Source organism: Chlamydotis macqueenii, chromosome 1, assembly GCF_036417535.1.
Source record: "Chlamydotis macqueenii isolate bChlMac1 chromosome 1, bChlMac1.mat, whole genome shotgun sequence".
Lineage (NCBI taxonomy): Eukaryota > Metazoa > Chordata > Aves > Otidiformes > Otididae > Chlamydotis > Chlamydotis macqueenii.
The window spans coordinates 61148721-61172105 of NC_141556.1; the positions used below are offsets into that span (position 1 = coordinate 61148721).

General features: G+C 39.1%; 1 protein-coding gene across 1 annotated transcript in view; it reads left to right on the top strand.

Annotated features, from left to right (window-relative positions):
* The window catches only part of SLC41A2 (solute carrier family 41 member 2), a 60594-nt gene that overhangs the window by 25570 nt on the left and 11639 nt on the right, over positions 1–23385 (top strand). Inside the window, exons 7-10 of the mRNA XM_086740143.1 lie at positions 4853–5000; positions 5567–5646; positions 20962–21093; positions 22069–22217. Of these exons, the coding sequence (XP_086596269.1) occupies positions 4853–5000; positions 5567–5646; positions 20962–21093; positions 22069–22217 (509 nt within the window). The remainder of the gene's footprint in view (positions 1–4852; positions 5001–5566; positions 5647–20961; positions 21094–22068; positions 22218–23385) is intronic.

Consider the following 23385-nt stretch of genomic DNA (forward strand, 5'->3'; position numbering starts at 1 on the left):
GATGGGGCACCTACCTCCTCTCTGGGCAACCTGGTGAAGTGTTTCACCACCCTCATTGTAAAAAAATTCCTTATGACCAGTCTGAATCTGCATCCCTCTGTTTTAAAACCATTACCCCTCGTCCTATCACAACAGGCCCTGCTAAAGAGTTTGTCCCTGTCTTTTTGATAAGCCTCTTTTAAGTACTGAAAGGCTTCAATAAGGTCTCCCTGTAGCCTTCTCCAGGCTGAACAGCCCCAACTCCCTCAGCCTGTCCTCATAGGAGAGGTGCTCCAGCCTCTGATCATCTTTGTGGCCCTCCTCTGGACTTGCTCCAACAGGTCCATGTCTCTCTTGGGCTGAGGGCTCCAGAGCTGGATGCAGTACTCCAGGTGGGATCTCACCAGAGCAGAGTAGAGGGGCAGAATCACCTCCCTTGACCTGCTGGCCACACTTCTTCTGATGCAGCCCGGGATATGGTTGGCTTTCTGGGCTGCAAGCACACATTGCCAGCTTGCGTTGAGCTCCTCATCAACCAACACCCCCAAGTCCTTTTCCTCAGAGCTACTCTCGATCTATTCTCCACCTAGCCTGTATTTGTAGAAGTACAGGGATTGCCCCAACCCATGTGCAGGACCTTGCACTTTGCCTTGTTGAACTTCATGAGGTTTGCACAGGCTCACCTTTCCAGCCTGTCAAGGTCCCTCTGGATGACATCCCTCCTCTCCAGCATGTCGACCACAGCACACAGCTTGGTGTTGTCAGTGAACTTGCTGAGGGTGCACTCTATCCCACTGTCTGTGTCGCCGAGAAAGATGTTAAACAGGGCCAATCCCAATGCTGACCCCTGAGGAACACCACTCGTCACTTGTCTCCACTTGGACATCGAGCCATTGACCGCAACTCTCTGAGTGTGGCCATCCAGCCAATTCCTTATCCACTGAGTGATCCATTCATCAAATCCATATCTTTCCAGTTTAGAGACAAGGATGTCATCTGGGACAGTGTTAAATGCTTTGCACAAGTGCGGGTTGATGACTTGTGCATAATTCTAAACTATTAATTGCTTCTATAATTCTAGTTTTAATTAAAGTTAATAGACAGGCAGTAGAATTTGAAGTTCTGGTAGGGAGCAGCTGCCTTGCCTTCATTTTTACATCACCTTTGCCTTAAAAAACCTGGCAGGATGAATTTCAGTTTTCTGGTCTAAAACGTGTAAACAGATTAATAAGTATACCTGATTTCCTCCTTGTTTAGCAGCATGAGGATGGTTGGTGGCCTATTTATTCATTTATTTATCATTCCCTCCAGCACTTTAGAACAGAGAATCCTGATAAAGTGCTAGTGTATTATCACAGCAGATTTTTTGTATAAAAAGAATCTAAGCTCTAGCTGTGTCCTGTCCTTGGAGAGCCCCCACTCCTGAGAGTCACTCCTGGCCTTTGTTCTTTTCAAGAAGCAGCTTACGACAGTATTGCAACAATGGGGTAGCTTTTATAATCCAGTTTATGTCCAACTCCATTTAAAGGACTTGGGTATAAAACCTATTTTGTAAGTTTTCTCTGTACTTTTCTCCATGGTGAAATTAAGACATTTACACTTACTAAAATGTTGAACAATAAAACAACAACAAAAAAAACCCCTCCTCTTACTTGCTGTTGACTCAGAGGAACAAAGCTCTAAGCCATTGCCGAGTAGTCTTGAAAATTATATGTTAGTGTGTAAAAAAGCCCACAGGTTACATTTTGTTTCGTGTCATTGTCTTTTATAACACTATGCACTTTGCTTTTATTCCTATAAACCACGTAATCACCCTCTTGAAAGTAGTTCATCTAACTTTTGCTTTGTTTGCTGTAAAAATGGCAGCTTGTGTCGTTTTATGGATGCATTTTTCCTTTTTGCCCGTAGCTGCTGTTAACAAAATATGTTGAATTCAGCTAGTGAAAGGTTTGATAATCAGCCATGGCTTAGTCATGTTTTCGAAGGTTTGTAAATCTGCCCTTGCTTCTGGCTACCTGCTGGCTTCTGAAATGGTCCTGTTGCACTGCAGATGTAAATTATATTTATTTTGGTTATAATTCATGAATCAAGCTCTCCAAGCTTAAAGACTGGTGCAGATAGTTAAATACTCTCCCTTTTTCAAGAACACATTCTAACAAGTTCTTTAAGTTGTTAGTGGTTTTTAAAAAGAAATTATTGTAAAAGGCATGCTTTTTTGAGCTTTAATTTCCTTTTCTGTGTCGGTAGAAGTCCTGTAATAGGGAGTACAGTGGGCTAATTGTTAATATACAAATGAAAGAATTTCAAAAATTAATGATTAATTATGGCAATGCTCACCATTGCATCTCTATTTTGCTATTCAGTGGTTTTTTGCTACAGAGGATCTTTGCTGACTAGCAGACTTTACCTTTTAATAAAATTGGCAACCTCTCAAAAAATGTGGCAAAGACTTGGAAATTATTTTGTGCCCTTTTTTGTTTTATTAAAAACACTACGTTAGAACTATTCTCTCGTTCTGATCTTTAAATCCGTTATTGCGCATGTGGCACATGCTAATGGTTCACCTTGGTTCCGTATGAGCGGAACAGACAGAGAAGGAGAAAGAAAAAGTGGCAGGAATATAGTATGATTTATGGCTTGGGGTGGGGTGGGGGGGAAGAGGGATAAAAAAAGAGAACAAAAGGAGGGAAATTTCAGCATTTTAAACAAATAGATGTAGAATGAATGGTGCATTTACCTGGGCAGGTAGTAGTAGTTCAAGAACATTCAATCAGTACATTTTTGTCTTTTTTATTAAGTTTGTTTTATTAAGTTTTCATTTTTGATGAAACAAAAATGTAATTATCAAATAAAGGAATCGTGTATTGTGTGCACTCTTTTGAGTAATAACTTTTAAATTAGGCACACCTCTTAGTTCACAGAAAGAGGTGAAAGGAGGAAAAAAAAGGCACCACAAAGGAACAGGAAGATAATATACTGCAGAATAATTAGAAGGGGAAGAATTACTTCTCTTTTGGGCTTTGTCTCATTCTCATTTTAATAGCTTTCTACTTTTAGCTTACACAGTGAAAGGTATCTTACTGTCTTTTCTGCTGGCTCTGCTGCAGAGGTCATTACCAGTCAATACAGAAGGATAACAACTTCTAAAAACACACACCTCTTCCAGGAGTAATTTTAGCTCCACCAAGATAACACCAAAATAGTAATTGCTTGAATTTGCAGCCTTTGTAATAAGCCATAACACATGGGTGAGAATACTTTTTAATATAGGTAAAGTGTTTGTGTTCTACATTAACTACTTCAACCTCTTAATTTAAATTGTATTTTGCATTCAGACCTGTTCAACTTCTGAAAGTTTAGAAAAAATGTATTTAACATTAAATACATGAGCACATTTCTCATAAGACTAAATATATGTAAAAGTAGAATCATAGAATCTTAAGGTTGGAAGAGACCTCCAAGATCATCAAGTCCGACCATCAACCTAACACCACCATGTCTACTAGACCATGTCCTGAAGTGCCACATCTACATGTTCTTCGAACACCTCCAGGGATGGTGACTCCACCACTTCCTTGGGCAGCCTGTTCCAGTGCCTGACCACTCTTTCAGTAAAGAAGTGTTTCCTAATATCCAATCTAAATCTCCCCTGATGCAACTTGAGGCCATTTCCTCTCGTCCTATCACTCGTTACTTGGGAGAAGAGACCAACATCCACCTCCCTACAACCTCCTTTCAGGTAGTTGTAGAGAGCAATGAGGTCTCCCCTCAGCATCCTCTTCTCTAGACTAAACAATCCTTGTGCCCTCAGCTGCTCCTCATAAGACTTGTGCTCCAGACCCCTCACCAGCTTCGTTGCCCTTCTCTGGGCACGCTCCAGCAACTCAACGTCCTTCTTGTACTACCCATGATATTTGAGGTGTGGCCTCACCAGTGCTGAGTACAGGGGCACGATCACTTCCCTACTCCTTCTGGCCATGCTGTTCCTGATGTAAGCTGGGATGCTGTTGGCCTTCTTGGCCACCTGGGCACACTGCTGGTTCAATGTTTGCATAGTTTATATATCTGTATTTGCCGTTAAGATAAATTTTCCATTATTTACCTCACTGTTGCATTAAGAAATCTCGGATCACTGTAATAGCTTTTGCGTGGATGGGATTATAAAACCAAGTAATCTGGGAAAAAAAAAAAGCATTCTTTCTGTGGAGGCAGCTGTTTGCCTTTGCAGCTCAGCTTTATGATGGTACTCACTGGTGTTGGCAGTTGCATTCCTATGAAATATGATGCAGTTCTGATGGATAGGTGCAAGCAGTAGAATTGTAGCTATGAATTTTCAGACTCAGACTGGTTATAAAACAACTGAGCTACTGATATAAATGTCTCAATATTACACATTGTGCTTGCATCATTTTAGATATACTGTTTCTGGGAAGATTACCGTATTATCTGTGCTTCAGAAAGAAGAGAGTGTTCATATGCTATGAATTTGTGTATTAAAAACATGCATTTTCAATATATTGTTTCTTTTTTTTTAGTAGATACGTTACAAAATAATGTTTCATATTCCACATCCTTATTGCATTTTTATCGTAAAGCATCATACAAATGATGCTTTATGATCCTACTTTGCACAGATAGTTCTGTCCTTGAGAAGATGGGAGGCAGTGATCACAGATGACAGATGTAACCATATTGTTTAGTGCAGTAGCTGAAACTTTAGGTACAGTAGTGATAAAAACCATTAAAATTCTTTAATTGCCTGATGTAGATTATGATTTATTTTAGAGTTTTGAATTGGGAAAAACTTACAGGAATGTCTTGAAAGTAAACCAAGTTTTTTTGAGTTTTTTTTCTGGTTTTTTTTTTTTTTTAGAGACATATTACTATGTATCTCCTTTGGTTGGTGCCTTTTTTTTGGCTCTGACTCCGATGGGGATTGTCATAGCTGCCAAACACCCAGCTACCAGAACTGTTCTCCATTCAGGATGGGAGCCTGTTATAACTGCCATGGTTATAAGCAGGTAAGTCTGTTTCTCTTGCTTTGTCTTAATATCACCCTGTGTCTCTATATATCATATTTAACACCTGATTGTACTTGAAAGAAACATTTAAGGAGCCTCTTGAATGTAGAGTCTGAATAAACTTTAATCTTTCTGAAACTAAGAAGTTACAAAGTTAAGTCACAGGTGAGAATGAATGGGAGAAGCAGAAGTAGCCTGTGGCAACGATTTAGCAGAAATGTGCTGGATCAAAGGAAGGAAATGGTGAACTATTCATCTCCTGCAGCTTCCAGTCAAGGTTGCCCACAGATCTAGGAGATTGTTTACTCAAATTAAAACCATGACTCTTAATAGTGGAGTGACTGGCTGAAATCCTGCAGTCCTTGTTATGCAATAAGTTAATTTTAATGTATAAACAACTATAGTGATGTTCGTCTGTAGCTGAAAATGAGGTAATGGTGGCAGTGAGGATCAACTGAGAAGAAAATTGTGACTTGAAGATTCTAAGACAGATTCCTAAAAAAGTTTTGAAATACTGATTACTGTAATTGCTTGCCTTACTCTAAATCTTGTGGTTTGTTTTTCAGTATTGGTGGCCTTATTCTGGACACAACTGTATCTGATCCTAACTTAGTTGGAATTGTTGTTTATACCCCAGTAATTAACGGTAAGACTCTGACAGGATTATGTGCTACTGTCTATCAATTGGTATAGCCTGGTTTGAGCAAAGTCTATTACAGTAAATTTCTGTTATGCTAATTAGTATCTGGTATATTAATTTCAAGGTTTGGTTTTGATGTCAACAGGTGTTTATTTGAACACCTGAAGAGTGCTTCCTTATCTTATTTACTACAACCATTAAAACATGATAGAGAATGTGATAAGTAGGAACCTGAAGTATGCATTAGGGAAGTGGAAGTGTAAATATTGAAGTCGTATATTCAAATATTAAATGATCAAATATTACATTGTAACAGTTATGGCTGAGGGAAATATAGATAAAATTTTATCAAAGGATTTTCTTATGAACATCCAAAGACAAATTTTCAAAACAATAATTTACTATTTACATAAATATAATAATTGATAGGGATGCTACAGGCAAGTAAATAGATTTCTCAAGAAAAATGTGTATTATTTCCTATGCTTGGTATGCACTTTCCAGGTGTGTAAGAATGAATTTGTGAAAATTTGGTCCTTAAAATCTTCTAACAGTAACAAAAAGGCAAATTATATAAGAACAGTTAATGTCTTAGTAGATGGATGCAGTTTGCAAATATTTTTTTCCTATAGCATCACTGGATTGATACAAATTTAGTTTGCAGTAGTTGTAATCACCAGATCTGCCCCCACTGTATTGCTACCTAGCTCTTCATTTCCCCTTTTGTATTTCTCCATTTGATTTCTTATGTTATTTTGCACTTCTATATGTTGTTGATTTTTAACCCATTTCTCCAGCTGCCAAGATAATTCTGACTTCTAAATTTTGGCTTACAAAGTGCTTTTGACTTAACTTGGCCTTTGCAAATTCCATATGGGTATATTCTGTTCTGTTTTCTAAGATATCAGTTACATGAATTATGACCACTTGTTTTCCACCTTAACAATAAAATGTTAATATGGACACTGAGTTTTAGCTTTGAGCCACATTGCCCTCATATAATTAACTTTCCAGAGATTGCTAATGGAAGTGTAGCATGGGATAGCACCACAACACTTCAATAAGCTCTACTACAGTTGAGAGTTAGTGTATCTATTGCTGTGACCGTTAAGCAAGCTGTACAGGTAGAGGAGGAAATCGTGTTGTTTTGACAGAAGCATGTTCTCGGCAAATTCATGTTAGCTCTCATTTTATAGCTTTCATATCATCTAGATGCTTATAGATTGTCTGTTTAATTATTTGTTCTAATGCTTATGTAGGAATATAAATTCCACTGATATTCAGATTCCTCAGATTCCTCAGATTGCCCTTTTTGGCACTTTTAAAAGATATATTTTCTGTTTTCCCCGTTACAGCCTTCTGGTATTCTCTGATCTCCAAGATAATCAGTTTGCAAAAATGATCACTGGTAATTCATGGATTGTTCATCTAGCTCTCTAAGGATGCACTAAATTTAACTTACCCTCGGGCCCTACAGGCTTAATACAGTTTGTGATCAGATATATTTTTATGAAGGCAGCAGACAAAAGGAGCTGAGTATTTCAGTCTTCCATAGAGCATGTTGCTTATTCTTCTTTCCCATTAAGGTCCTATATTTCCTTTCTTCTTACTTTTAATATGAAGCAGTTCTGTGTTACCACTTGTATTCCATGCTAGTTTTTACACTTCAACCTTTATGCTTCCTTGTCTGTGCCTTGCCTTTATATTAATTGAAATTGCAAGTACTTGCATCTACCTTTTGTGTATTTCCATTTTAATTTCCAGATACCTAAAGAGCAAAGCAGACATGTTGATCTTCAACTTTTTTCAGTTTTACATCTGTAACTTTTCTTATAATAGTCCTTTTTTGTAACCCCCTAGATTTGCTTCCTAAGAGAAGAGGATTGTTTTTGTTTTTTAGGCAGGTATACCCAAACCAGTGCTCTTACCAGTGGTCCTGCTTTTCTAGACGACATCCCTTCATTACAAAAACCAACAACTGTCTGGTGATTGTTTCTTACTGTTTTGCCGCAGGCTTCTATTTCTTCTCCAGTACAGTACCAGAATACTTCTGGATTTTCTCTATAGACTCACTTATTCTCTAAAGACTCGGTTCTTCTAGGCTTGCTACCTACAATGGATACAGGTCTCATGGATACACCCCTTTCTCAAGGCCTCATGGTGCTACCAGATGTTGCAATGATGATGGTCTTTTACCCTGTAGCAGTTATGGACTGCTCTTGTAAGTGGAACTATGCACCCTATTCAAGGTCATTTTCTTTCACAGAAATTGCCTGTGAAACCCAAATTGCCTGTGATCTTTACATTTTACCTTTTTAACCTTTTTAGCTAATGATTTGACTTAAGTAAAGAATTTTAATTTCTAAGAATGTCAACTGACTCTAAACATGCCTCTAGAGAAAAGGGTAAATGTACCAATTTGGTTTTTATTTTCTTTCCTAAGTTTATAAACAGAATTAAGGCGAAGTGCATACATTCTTTTGAACTATCTTTAGAGAAGAGCAACTAGCCAAAAGCTATACGTAGCCCTGGATGATTAGCTGACAGGTCAAAAGGTTCTTGAAGAACTAGGCAGGTGGAAGAGAGGGAAAACTGGAACTGTTGGAACAGGGAAGGAGAGAAAAAGTCCTTCAAGAAGGCAGGGGCAGCAAGAGACATGCTTCTAGCTGTGGCAGTCCCACAGTGGTCCTGTGGTGATGATTCCTGTGATGATGGTACCATCCATAATCAAAATGTTGCTTTTTCATGAGAAGTTTTGTATTTCTAGAGTGTTTTTAGCCTTTGTCCTCTGCCCCCTGGACTGCTACACAATACCTGAAAATGTTATTTTCATGCTTAGCTCCTTCTCTTCTTGTTATATGTAAAGCAGTCTTTTCCCAGCTCTCAAAGTTTAAACTTCTTCAGTGACTGGTAACGGACCATCAGCAAGTTCTTTATAGTCCTGTCTGTATTTTCAGGACCTTTGCTATTATCGTAAATGTAAACTTTACATTGTAAGGAGAGAAATCTCATACCAAGCTCTATTTTGGAGCTCATAAGAAACTCACAAGCCAGGACTAGAGTCTTGCAACGAGAGCATAAGGTAAAGTTAGCCTAAGGCCCACGGCCGGTTACTAGCAATAGCAATACTGCTTTTGCCGTGCCACTGCGCAACAACAGAAGCACTAAGGAATTCTGGTTTTCCCTCATCCACGAAGAGAAGAGGGGAGAAATGTATAAGTGTAAGGTGCATGTGCTAACCCCCTCAATCCTCAGAATTCTAAAGATAGAGGCTTTTCCATTGGAAAATACAGAAAAAATATGTTCTGTGTAGAGGATGCAGAGTGTACCTGTTTAATGATACACCTCCTGAAAAAGGAAATTGTAGGTAGGTGATTTTTTCAGTTGCTGTTAGATTAGTCTCTCCTGGGTTTCATAATTCTACTGGCACCTTTTGATATTGCTGGTCAGTATAATGTAGTATACTGGAGTTTAGGAAATCTTTCAGTTAAAAAGCTGCGTCTGTTGACATTCATTTACTAGCATAAAAAGTGTGGTAGACAACTTAACAGACGGCTTTTTAAATATTACTGAAAGCTTTCTCTACCAGTCCCTTCCTGGCCTTGGAATTCTCATGGTAAGCATAAGTAGCGAAAGCAGATCTAAGGGTTTTTCCCTCAAAATGCTTTTCAGGTGCCTTTTCCTTTCTCTAACCTTAAGGTTTTTTTGCTCCTATGATACAGGAAACTTGAAAGAAACCAGAGAAACCTGAAAGAAACATTGTAACGTATTGGGATTGTGTCCAGCCAAAATTTGAGGACAATGTACATTTGTCCAGGATTTCAAACTGTCAGTGCCAGTTTCCATATCTCAAAATCCTGAGCAGTATTCACTGCGAAGTTGTCAGGTGTTAGACTTCCTATGTGCACCATTAAGTAGCTTTCAACCTGGTCCTGTCTAGATGACTTTCATATTCGTAGATGTGAGACAAATTGCTTTCATCACAAATGTTACAGTGTGGAGCCATAAATCTTCTAGTTTAGGAAATATAGGTCTGGAATTTGAGCAACCTCAAAGGTTCCTGCTCTTATTAACAATAACCGCAAATATTTGCCAAGAATATTAAAATAGTTCTTAAGCAGACAGGCATTTATAGTCAGTGTTACTGCTGGTGGCCAGAAGTATTTCACAATCGCTTTTCCATTTTTCCCTGTTAAACACATTTCTTGAGATGAATAATTCTTTTTAATTCTATGGCTGGTTGGGTTAAATTGTAATCCTGCTTTTTAAAAAATAAATAAATAGTTTTGTGGTTTCAGCTATTGTGGTACTTACAAACTACGTGAGATGTAGATGACTGTGTTTGAGGTACTGAAGTTCTGAATTAAGTAACTAAGCCCAAGCATGGCTGTGCTTCAGCCTGGATACTCAAGTTGATCTTTATGTTTTCTAATGGATGAGATGGTTAAAATTCACAAATCCTCTTACAGCATCACAGAGTGTTGAATTTGGCTCAGGAATTGCAATTTGCTATATAACCGAGTTCCTTTTGTGCAGAGAAAAGATAACGCCTTAAAAAATTACATGCTTCTGAGCGTGCAGCTGAAATGAACTAAGGTGCAGTTACCAGATAGAGCCACTTTCCTCTCCATTTTCATTGTATGCTTAAACAAAACTTTGTGAGCGATCTTCTAAGTATTTGCATTTCAGGAGTTACTGCGTAGTAAAACATGTTGGTAGACCTTACCCCATTTTTATGCCTTTTGGAGAATGAAAAAGTCTGAAAATCAGAAATGCTTTGCAGGCTTTATGTAGAAAAAAATTACCTTTACAGATAGTTTGAAGCAGTACTCTTTAAAGGTAACATAAAACTGTAATAGTATTTCTTACTCTTTGGCTGTACGTATTGTAAGATTATTTGATATCTGGAGGGAGTAAATGTAGATCAAGGAATAATGAGACACCCATGTGAGAAAACCTAACACAAAACTTACTGAAGGTCTGTTGTCTGGGAGATGAAAGTTAAGCTTATGTAGTATATTCCCCAAACCACACCTTTTTAATCTGTTAGTAGGATAAAATGAATGTCAAACTTTCAAGTTTTTCATAGAGCTTTCGCTATAGACTGTGCTTTGGAGAATACGGAAAGAAAATACCCAGAAACCATTCCTCCTCAAAAAACAAAATACATTTCTTAGTAACTTCGTATATTTTAGTCTCTTACATCGTAGTTGTACTCTCAGGTTTCACACAACAGAGAAGTGCTTTGATTAAAAGATAACTATTGTCTCGGGCAGATGAGCATCTGAAATTTGCCTCTGTAAATTGCAAGGGAAAGCAGTAGTGTACCTGTATGGTAGTAGAGCAATTTGGCTGGGTAGCAAATTAATTTTTCTGCATCATGAATTGGAAAGAATGTGATAGTCTCAGAAGGCACTTAACACTGTACAGGAACTTTATAATTCAGTCTTTATTTTCCCATGAAAAAGGAGGAAGGTTTTGATTCTGGATATTTAATTCCAATGCATTATTGGGTGATAGTTTTACTGCTTTTTAGTTGCTAGCCTGTACATGTAAATCTGCATATTCTATGCTATTAGAGACATGTGTTCTTTCTTTTATGTCTTACTTGTAAATTTTTTTACAAGATTTCCATAATTATTAGTTTTCATGTCAGAATATTTTAGGTTTTTTTTACAATCATGGAACAATTTTTAATTAGGCATAAGAAAGATATGATTTGTAAGCCAAATGGAACATAAACTATTCCATTTTAAAATGTAATAGTTTGCATACAAAATGGTGCCTCAAAGACTTATCTTAAAAAACATCCCTAGAGGAAAAGTTAATAATTTCCAACTAGAATCATAGAATCATAGAATCACATGGTTGGATGGGACCTATAAGATCATCTAGTCCAACCGTCTTCCCACTACCATTGCTGCCACAGCTACTAAACCATATCCTGTAGCTTCTCATCAAGCCGCCTCTTGAACACTGCCAGGGACGGAGACTCCACCACCTCCCTGGGCAGGCCGTTCCAGTGCCTGACCACTCTTTGAGAGAAAAAGTTTTTCCTCAAGTCCAATCTAAACCTCCTCTGGTACAACTTGTGGCCATTTCCTCGGGTCCTGCTTGTTGCCTGGAAGAAGAGGCCAAACCCCTGTTCATCACAACCTGCCTTCAGGAAGCTTTCCCCCCAAACATTTTTGAGTATTAAAATAAATGCTGGAAAGTGCAAATGAAGACAGAGGAAATATAGATGAAAAAACAACATTAAAAAGTACCTGACTAAGCTAGGCTTCTGTTCTAAGTATTTCACTTGCATAAAACATGATTTTCTGAAGTTAGTGATAGAGAGGTCAGGACAAAAATTTATCTTGAATTTTCTGAAAGATAATCCAATTATTCAGAATTTTAGAGATTTTGGGGATTATTGTAACTAAGGTTCTTTTCCTTCCTTTTCATTTAATTTTTGTAATACAAAAGTGACATCAAAGAGCAAGTTGTTGAACACCAGAAAGAAAAAATGACACAAGTGACTATTTTGAACTATGGATTGTACCCAGGAGTGCACAAAAGTGGGAACGTTCTTGCCTTTCTTCTCTTGATAGATTTACAAGAAAAATCAATATGGGAATTACGTTGGCCTAATTCTTCCCTCATGTGGGTATTAATTGATTTTTTGTCCCATTGCACAAGGTCTATTGTAGATGCTTGGGACCACAGGGTGTTCTGTTGCTGGTTAGTCTCTCTCCATAGAACTGTATTACTAAAAATCTTTAATCTATCTCAATTAATTGATATGCATATGGTTTGCTATTCCTACACAATTATTTGTATGCCCCATCATGCCACTGTTCTTTGTAGTCTCATGAACAGGTATGGCATTGGTTATTAAAGCTGAATATGTAGGCTTTATTGTGTAGTCTCAGTTTTCTGCAGGAACCTTTGTTCATTTATCTATATTTAGGAGAAAGGAAAAAGCAAGAATGAGCTGGGGACCTACAGGAGAGGAAGTGACTTTATAAAGAAGGTTGTTGAATACTGCTTTGGAAAATTGTTCTTACCTATCATACAGTTCTCCTCTGGTGCTAAACATGTACCTTAAACTAGATTTTTTATTAATTAGTAATAACTCAGTTCTTCTCTTTTTCTATAATCCCTGATTAGGGGTTCTGGATCTGACCTGCAGAAACACTAAACATTTATTGGTACAAAAGAAATAATTGAGAAGTCTGTTTTAAATATTAAAACATTTTGAAAAAAAAAAAGACTCAAATATTTAACATTGGGTATCCAAAACTGAAAAATGCTCCTTGCAGAGAGTACAAAAATATCACTTCAGAGGTATGTTTTAAAAATAAATGCATTAATGTTTGTAAAGCACTCAGATTTACAGTGACAAGCACCACTGAAAAGCAGAAAGGAAACTAATAAGTGTCTATTCAGTCAAGCTTTGAACAATGCTTATTAAATAAGACTGTCAGATCTTCATTATATGCTAAGGATAAAGCAATTTATCAAAGTGATGTTTAGTTAGGCGGTACTTTGTGGCATTAAATTAGAGGTCTGAGAGGAAGAATAGTAGTCCTATTATTTGACTGCATCATAGTTTATACCTATTCCAGCCGTGGAGCATTTACAGATAGGTTAGAGGGCTGCATCTACTCTAAACTTTAGCTTTGGAACACCTTGATTCCAGGTGCCTGGCCTTCTGCAGATAAACTAAAACCCTGAGCAAGGGGTTACCAAGAGTGTCTGAAAGACAGTGAGCTACCTTGGAAAACCACAGGAAGACAAGTACCTCATCTGCTCAAGATTCAAAATTTAGAGTCCTTTTCTAAGTTTAGGTGGATACATCTGTTCTTGAAAAGCATTAAGTAATACTGCTAGTTTTGCTCATTTGAAACGTAACTGAAATAGAGTTGGGAGGAAGAGGTGGCTTTTTTTTTTTTTTTTAATTAAAATCATGGAATCATTTAGGTTGGAAGAGACCTTTTGAGACCTACTCCAACCCCTTGCTCGAGTAGGGTCCACTAAAGCATATTGTCAAGTACTGTGTCCAGTAGGATTTTTAATATCTCCACAGGTGGAGACTCCACAATCTCTCTGGGCAACCTGTTCCAATGTTTGGCCACCCTCACTGTAAAAGTGAGGGATTTTGTATTCAGATGGAATACCTTGTGTTTCAGTTTTTTTCTCATTGCCTCTTGTCCTGTCAGTGGATACCACTGAGAAGAGCCTGGTTATGTTGTCTTCATCTCTCCCCTAATGTATTTATATACATTTATAAGATCTCCCTGAGCCTTATCTTCTCCAGGCTGAACAGTCACAGCACCCACCCTCTTCTCATATAAACAGTGGCCACAGTGCCTGTGGCCCTATGTTGGACTCGCTCCAGTAAGTCCATTTCTTGTACTGTGGAGCTCAGAAATGGACGCGGTACTCCAGATGTGGCCTCATCAGTATGGAGTACAGAGGAAGCGTCACCTCTCTTGGCCTGCTGGTGATGCTTTTCCTAATGTAGCCCAGGATGCTGTTGACCTTCTTTGCCATGAAGGTGGATTGCAGTGTTGTGGTCAACTTCTTGTCCTCTGGAAGCCCCATATCCTTCTCTGCAGAGCTGCTTTCCAGATGGTCAGCTCCCAGCCTGCACTGATGCATGGGGTTGTTTCTACCCAGATGCAGGATGTTGAGTTTCCTCTTGTTGAACTTCATGAGATTCCTCTTGACTCAATTCTCCAGCCTATCTAGTACCCTCTGAATTGCAGTACAGCCCTCTAGTTTATCAGCCACTTCTCCCGTTTTTCTCTGGAAAATGTTACCCTCTTTATCAAAACATGCAGAATAAGATCTGAGATAAAAATCAGCCTGGTGTGTTACCCAGAACATTGGATGGTCTCAGACCACTCTGTGACAGTGTTCTGGTTTTGTTAGTGAGGGGGGGCCTAAGGTGGTAGCTTCTGTAGGAAACTACTAGAAGTTGCTCCCCTTTGTTCAGTGGACTTGGCTGGGCCTAGGGCGGACTCACTGCTGTCCAAGGCCGAGCCAATTGGTAGCAGAATGTTCCGTGATAACGCCTCTGCGATAACGTATTTAAGTAGGGGAAAACAGGAAAAGAGGGGAGAGATGTGAAGCAGCTGAGCGGGGGGCAGAGAGGGGGAGGCGCGAGCCTTGTGGGCCTTGCAGGCCTCACCCTCTGGCCTCCTGTAGGGCAGCCGACTGGGCCCAACTCGGCCCGGCCTGGCTGCAAGAAGTGGAGAGGAGATGAGAAGTTGAAGTGAATAAGATGTAAAAAGGATCCTGAGAGGCGTCTGCCAGCCTGTTGTGAGGAACGGCTGCAGACGCCAAGGTCAGTTCAGAAGGAAGGGGAGGAGTAATGCGGCTCCTGGCCAAGATTCCCCTGCAGCCTGTGGTGATGACCATGGTGGAGCAGGTTGTCCCCCTGCAGTCCATGGAGGTCCACGGAGGGGCAGAGATCCACCTGCAGTCCCTGGAGGACCCCACGCTGGGGCAGGTGGAGGCCTGAAGGAGGCTGTGGCCTGTGGAGGGCCTGCTGGGGCAGCTGTTCTGGAGGGACTGTACCCCGTGGAAGAGATGACCCACGCCGGAGCAGTTTCAGGAAGGACTGTGGCCCGTGGGAGGGACCCCACAATGGAGCAGGGGAGGAATGTGAGGAGTTCTTCCCCCAGCGACGATGACACAGCGGCATTTAACAACACGTGATGAACTGACCGCACCCCCCATTCACTTCACGCCCCCCCCACCCGCCGTGTCGCTCAGGAGGTGAGGTAGTAGAGATAATGTTAAGCTCGGGAAGAGGGAGGGGTGGGGGGAGGTTATCTTGTTCCCTGTCTCAGTCTCCTGCTAGTTTTAGAAATAAATGAATAGTTTTCCCCAAGTCCAGTCTGTTTTGCCTGTAACAGTAACTTTAAGGATTTTCTCCCTGTCCTTATCTCAAACCTTGAGCCGTTTTTCTTATATCATCTCCCCCTATTCTCTCGGAGGGTGGGGGGAGCGAGAGAGAGACTGCGTAGTCTGGTCCCGATCGGGGCTGAACTACGACAGACAGCAACACTCATCCAGCTTCCCTTAACTTCTGTTTTTTTACCTGTAATGAGGGTTATGAGACACCTATTTGCTTTGAAATACTCTTTAATATGCATTGATGTAAAGTACTTTTAATGTAGTTTTCAGAATAGCATGGTTACTTCTATTATTAGAAGAAAAGTCCTTTTTCCAGATAATGATTAACAGAATCGTGCCCGCAGGCCTATTTGCAAATGCATTACATGGTTTTGGCTCTACTTTGAATATAGTTTTCTGTGCTCATTAGACAAAAAAGAACAGTGATAACAGTTTTCAGAAGTATTTATTCTTGCTTAGCCCTTAACTGGCTTGGTAAAATGATGAGGTTTTTAGTTTTCTTTTAAGGTTGTAAGTCAGCATGACATCCTTCTCACTTTAGGAGACAATGTCTTCTCTGAAAAGTAGCACTCATATTGAAGTTAAACACATCTGCTGTTCTGAGCGGAATGCAGTGGCAGTTGCAGGATTTTACTTTTGGAAGAAATTATTTTTCTCTCTATTGTAGTTCTCATGAGAATAAAAAGAAGCTAACAAAGTTAATCTTTATTATAGAGTATTTCGTATGATGACCGCATTACTGTTTTCCAGGACAAAAAAAAAATTCTGAGTTAAATGCTCATGGAAACAGTCTTCATATAGGTCTACAGAGTTTTTCAAAATATGAGCAGCTACTGAGCACACGACCATTTTATGCATTCAGAAGATGCAGCTATCAATTTTGTCTATTGACGTCTTGTCAGCCTACGCAGTTTTATCTGTTTTCTGCTTCTTGCAGGGATCTGATTAATCTAATACTGCCGAGATAACTTTACATGCACGGTAACTGCTGTTACAAAACAAACTGAGTATCTCCGTACATTTTGAAGTGATTCAGTCAATGCAAACACAGCTTTATACAAGTCATTCCATGACCAGCAGAATAATGGAATATGATTCTGTGCTGATTTCTATCCTGAGTTTTTAGAGCACCAGATAGCCCTTTCACACTTCAGTGTTCCCTATGGCCTCATGTCCCTGCAACACCCACTGCTTGCAACGTTCTCTCCATTCTCCCTCTGCTTTCCACAACATCATCATTCCTCTTCTGTGTCACTGAACTTCTGGCAGAGCAAGAGACATCATGCCTAGCTCCAAGCTATAGGTGCTGGCTGGCCAGCTGGCGTGCCGGTGCTGTTAACTGTACAGCTCGTATTACTGCCTTTGTCTCACTGAGGGCACGGGTTTGAATCTTTCTCTTCATTTACCTAGCCACTATTTCCTTCTTGTCAGCTTGCTCAGCCATACCTGGAGGTAGTTATCCTTGTGGATGACATTGGCCCAAAGGTTCAAAAATAGTTAGAAGGAAGAATTGGTAGATGAAGGGACAGAACTAAAAGACAGTGTGACTGCTGCTGTCCATCACCAGACATTGTCGACTGGTCGAGACTGAGCAGTATGTCTGGATTCTAGAAGCTTTTTACGCTCCAGTACACCTGCCTATCTTCTATAAGTTCAAAATATACCACTGATATTAGATTACTGAGACTCAGACCAAATGAAATTTAAAATAATTTTGCTTAACATATCAATATTGCATTTCCAGTTAGCTAAAATAGATGGTATATGTTTTCCAACCCTAATCATTCTATGATTCTATGATTCTATGTCCAAATTAGCTGTAATTAAAATAGAATAGAATAGGGAATGGTACACCTCTTGAAATCACACTCTGCACTGGCTGTTTTGGTTAGCATGTCATCTTCCTTTGCAGAGCAGATATCATCTCCTTTTACCAGTGTCCTATGGCTGGCCAGTTTGTTTTAGTGTAACTTTCAATACATTTCAGTCATTTTTCTGGTTATCTACATGCACAGTAGGGCTTGGGGCATACTTTCTGTAAACAATGGTTATAAAAGTAAAAAGATTTTTGATTAATAGCTACCCATCAAAGGACTAACAACCAATCTCATACCTTCTTTCATAGACTTGTCCATGTCTGTTATCCAGATGGTTTTTTTTAGTTGCCATTTCAAATGGGCAAATTTCCATTTTCCTTAATTCTTCTCTCTCACTCAGTTTCCCTTGTTATTAATTAAGGAAAGAGGTCCAGATCATCTATCATATTTCTGATTGTCTGAATTTGTTGAAGCAGATAATTATCATTCACAAGAGGAAATTGCATACATCCTAGGAAATACTTGAAATCTGGGGGGTTTTTGTGCCACGATGGTTTATGGTTGCATTGCTGTAAACCTCAAAGCATACATTGAAAAACAGCCCTGTTTACTTCTGTCTTTTATTTCTTCTCATAGTGCTATAATAGAGATGGATAATGAGAGAAGAGTTTTCTAGTTTTTTCCTTTAATATTGTTTTGAATATCTCAGTTATTGCAGTTGTTAGCCTGCTTGTAATTACCCAGATTGCTTTTATCCCCCTCTTTTTTATGCAGAAACTGTTTCATATTTTCTAGTCATATGGCACCATCCCCAGCTTTGTAGCTTTATTAAGAAGCAGTTTTATATAACAGCTTTTTCGTAATTCAGTCACAGAAATTATCTGATCCCCATCCAAATGTAGTGCGTTTATCCCTAGTTTTATTTCTGCCTCCCTTTCTATACCTTATCCTCATTTGTTAAAAGTCTCAAAATTATTGTTCTCAATCAAAAGACAGACTTTGGGCCCTACTTAGATTGGTTTTAATCTGTTTAAATCTCTTTTGTAGTTTATATAAATCTCTTATTTTACTTCTGCTTCTGTAGTTTGTCTGAGAAAAAGCTGCTGTTATTTTCATTTTCTTTGCAAAGACTGACTCAATCTTTTGGTAGTTCATGTTTTATCCTTGTTTCATGAACAGTTATTTGTGCCAGCTCCAAGATATTGTCTACCTTATTTCCTGATTTATATTTAAAACCTTTTGCTTAAAGTCCTACTCCCTTATTATGCTCTGCCATTAACTGTCTTGAAACAGTGATGAGATAGGAAATCTTTGAGTTCTCAAATAGTAGATATTTGTCCTAACCACTCTATAGTCCTCGAAACAATTTGGCAAATAGCATCTTCTGGTGACCACAGAGGTTTGTTCTGCAGCCAAACAAAGCCCTAAGCATCAGGTAAACAAATCCGCTCAACTGCAATAAACAAGGACTTTTTCTTTCTGAAGTGGGGGGCAAGATCTGCGTTACTTCTGCCTAATCATATCTCCTCAGAGCGACCCATTGCTATGTAAAGCATCTGGGAAAAAAAAAAAGCATATGCTCGATATGCAAGTAGACAACTCTAGAGTGTACTAGCAGTAGGAGAAATTTATGCTAGTGCCACTGTATTCTGTAATGTAGATATAACAAATTGGTTTAGTTTTCTGTTCACTGAAGTAAAAATTCATAGAATAGCCCAGGTTGGAAGGGACTTTGAAAGATCATCTGGTCCAACCTTTTATGGGAAAGTAAGTCTAGGTAAGATTATCTAACACCCTCTTCAGTCACATCTTGAAAACTTCCAGTGGTGGGGACTCCACCATGTCCCTGGGGTGGTTGTTCCAGTGAGTGGTCTTTCTCACTGTAAAAAATTTCTTTCTTGTATTAAAATGAAACCTCTTCTGGTGCGTGTGTGTGTCTCCTTGTGAACAGAGATCCTCCATCCTCTTTGCAACCATCCTTTAAGTACTGGAAAACTGTGATGAAGTCTCCCCTGAGCCTTCTCTTCTCCAGGGAGAAAACTTAACACCTTCAGTCTTTCCTTATAGGGCACGTTCTCCAGCACTTTTATCGTCTTCGTGGCCTTCCTTTCAGCCTGTCCACGTCTTCCTTGAACTGTGGGAACCAGGACTGGACACAGTACTCCAGATATAGCTGAATAGAGTGGGATGATCATGTCTCTATCTCTGCAGTTACAGATGGATGCAGCCCAGGATCCGATTTGCCTTCGTTGCTGCAGCAGCATGCTGCTAAGTCATGTTCATTTCGTCCCCCAGGACTCCCAGCTCTCTTTCAGCAAGGCTGCTCCCCAGACACACAGATCCTAGCCTGTACTGGGCTTTTTGGTTATGTTTTCCCAGGTGCAGGACTGTGCATTTGTCTTTGTTAAACTTCATACTGTTTTTGCTAGCCCACTCTTCCAGCCTGTCCAGATCTCTCTGTAAGATGGCTCTCGCTTCTGACATGGCCACTTCACCACCAAGTTTAGTGTCATCAGCAACCATGGTGAGGGTGCTTTCAGTCTCATCATCTAGGTCATTTTTGAAGATGTTCAACAGTGTGGGGCCCAGTGTTAACCCCTGGGGGATTTCACTTGTGACAGCCTGCCAGGCCGAGTTAAAACCATTGATCACCACCCTCTGAGTGCAACCTGCTAGCCAATTTCCTACTCATCTCACGAACTACCCATCCAGTCTCTAACTTGCCAGTTTGTCTATGAGGAAACTGTGGGAAATTGTCAAATGCTTTGCTGAAGATGGGTGTGACATTTGCCCCCTTCCAGTCATCAGGAAAAGTTTTCAAAGATGGCAGACGGTGGCCTTGTAACAATGCCAGCCACTTCTCTTCACATCCTAGGGTGGTTTGTTTCATAGGAATATTTTTTCTATTGGGAAGTACATCAACAGTTGTCATGGAGAAGGTAAAATCTCCATCATTACCGTTCTTTTAAAAATGAGTTATTCAGATACTTATCTTGTCCTTTCAATCTGAATTATGAATGGCAGAAGATTATATTTAATCCTGCTCTGTGACAAAGGTGAATGGGTAAATTAGCCCTATGATTCTGTGTGTGAAATCTGCATTTATGCTTGTAGTGGTGAGTGCATCTGCTTTGTGTTATTTATACGTGCCAGCAATACTGACCTAGGAAGGTAATCCAGCAGTGGCACAACCATGTAGTACTTCTGTTGTTCCAAGAGGGATTTCCAGAGAAGATGGAGCGATAGAAGGGAGCTTAATCTATGAGAAAGCATCAGATTGGGCCTTTTGAGGGAGTCTTTTGCACTTATCAGTAATTAAAACTAATCGCCAAATATCCAAATTTCCAATATGGATATTACAAATATCCAATCACACACCAAATTCTACCCCAAGTTTGTTTTTTTTTTTACTTATTTTAGTGCTTGGTGTTAGCCTGTCTATAACTGATATACATTCTAAAGATGTTTCTCTTTTTGACTTTTGTATATAGGGGACTGTGGTAAGCATAGAGGAAGTTGGTAAATTTGCAAAAATACTGCCTACTACAGGAAAAAATAGTTGAGAATTTACCACTTGTTCCCTTTTGTATTTCAGGTATTGGTGGTAATCTAGTAGCTATTCAAGCTAGCAGAATTTCTACCTACCTCCATTTACATAGCATTCCTGGAGAACTGCCAGAAGAAGCGAAGGGTTGCTATTATCCATGCAGAACCTATTACGGTACAGGTACGTATTAGTCAGTTAATTGTTAGAACTACTTTCTCATGTCTCCTCTTTTTCCACCCATACGCCAGACTGTGCCACCAGTGAGAAATGGCAACAAACTGAACTTACTGTCTGCAATTCAAAGGGCAGCAGAGGCTTGGCCGTTTACTTTGCCTGCAGCTGTTTGCCTGTGAGAATCACAGGGACCTCCCTGCAGGAGGAAATGTATAGAGAGGAACACAGAGAAAGGTGTAACCCTGGCAAGGATCAAAGATGAGGACTGATGAGGTGGGATACTACGATCCCCACTCAGAATGATTTCAAACTTCATCTTTCCTTAGCTTGTTTACCTGCTCCTAATCTTTGTCATTTAACTCCAGAAGTTCAAACCAATCTCCTGTTAGGACCAAACTTTATTTCTAACATTATTGCTAAGTCAAGTCCCTGTTTTCCATTTCCCTTTTGCCATTTTCTTTGTAGATTCTCGCTTCACAGCTCATTCCTCCCCTACATTGCCCCCTTTCCTAATTATGTAGTAACTGTGTTGAAATGCAATGTATCAACAGCATGTATTACACTTTCATATTTATGAAATGAATTGGAACAGATGAGAAAATGGTAAATGTGGGATTACTTTTTAGAAATAGAAGGTATTTTTGAGGATGTCTTGAATATGGTGTCCAAAACATCCTCTTTCCTAGGAAGGCTTTAGGAGGGCACTGCAGCTCCAAAAAAATAGGAGTACAGGATGAAAGCAGACAGTTTGCACCCTCTTCTGGATGGGCCCTGCTTAGCTCTTCTGGCAGGCACTAGGGGTGGCTTTTTTTCCCCCCTGTGAAAATCCTCAAGGAGTCTTTTAGCAGAAAATAATGCCTACTGTTTCCCACTACTCAATGCTATGGAATTCCAAAACTGCATTTTATACTGAAATTAATAAAAACTTGATACAGTAATTGAAGCCCTTCACTGAATTTTGGATTTTTTTTTTAATTGTAGGAGTAAATAACAAATCAGCCCAAGTTCTGCTTCTTTTGGTGATTCCTGGACACCTGATTTTCTTGTACACTATCCACTTAATGAAAAGCGGCCACACTTCCTTAACTCCTGTCTTTATAGCAGTATATTTGTTTGCAGCTCTGCTACAGGTAAGAACAAGTATGACTTGAAAATGCTTGTATAAAATCAAGTTCTTGAACAAAGTCAGGTTTTATCTGATTTCTGAAATCTCATTAATAGTACAAGAAGGTATGAGTTAATACAAGGCTTCAGCACAGGGTTTCAGCACAGTTTTGAAGTAGCTAATTATCTCCACATGTCTATAGCTTACGCAGGTGTATCTGTATTGTGAGTGCTTTTCAGAAGACACTTGACTGTATTATTTCCCAGTCATGCATCTTGCACTTTCTTTCACATGCTTCTTGGAACCGTTGCATCTAAAACCCCCATCGTTTTAATCAACTAGAGGGGGGAAGGAGAGGAGGAAAAGTAGCATTTATGAGTAATGAATACATCAAGGAAAACTCTCAAAGAAATCTCCTGAAGTGGTTCACATTACTGTTTTAGTTAACATAGTAAAAAATGCAGTAGATGAGAATGTTATGGCTTGCTTGGTGCATTCTTAATATTTATTCAAGTTGAAATGAGTCTGACAGCGATCACTGTACAAGAAATTGTAATTGCATTAATTGTCAAACGTTATTATATTGTTTTGGCTGGTCTTACCTCGTGGCCTGTTCACACTCAGCAAGGGCAGTTCTTGAAAGATGCCTTTTGTGATAGCAGTATCTTAAGGTGAAATACTCAGAGAAGTCAGTAATACAAAATGAAATGTTTTTATTAAATCCACAGCCATTTTTTATCTAAAACTTGGCTGAATTAACTATAATGTTTCCTTGTACTTTAAAACCAAAATTTGACTGCTCATGTTTCACAATAAAAATACAGTTGAAATATCCATAAGTTAAATATGCATATTGCTTCTAAAAATGTGACCAGCTTAGTTTTAAAATACAAACAACATTATCCTCAGTCAAGGATTAATGAGTCAAGCCTTAATAAAAATTATAATTTTTAGTGTTCTGAATTGTCTTTCTGTGTTTATCACACTGCTATTTCAATAAAGATAAATTTCAAAAACTGTTACTATTTTAATTTCATATGAGAGTTCTATACTTTTTTGGTAGGTCATGAATTGCAAAGTTCCAACCTTTGCAAGTGAGAATGCCATACTAAAAGTTATAAATGACTTTTAATTTTCCTCTCACATAATATCCCTAGTTTACAGCCTTATCAGTTGTTTTATATTGTGTTTTG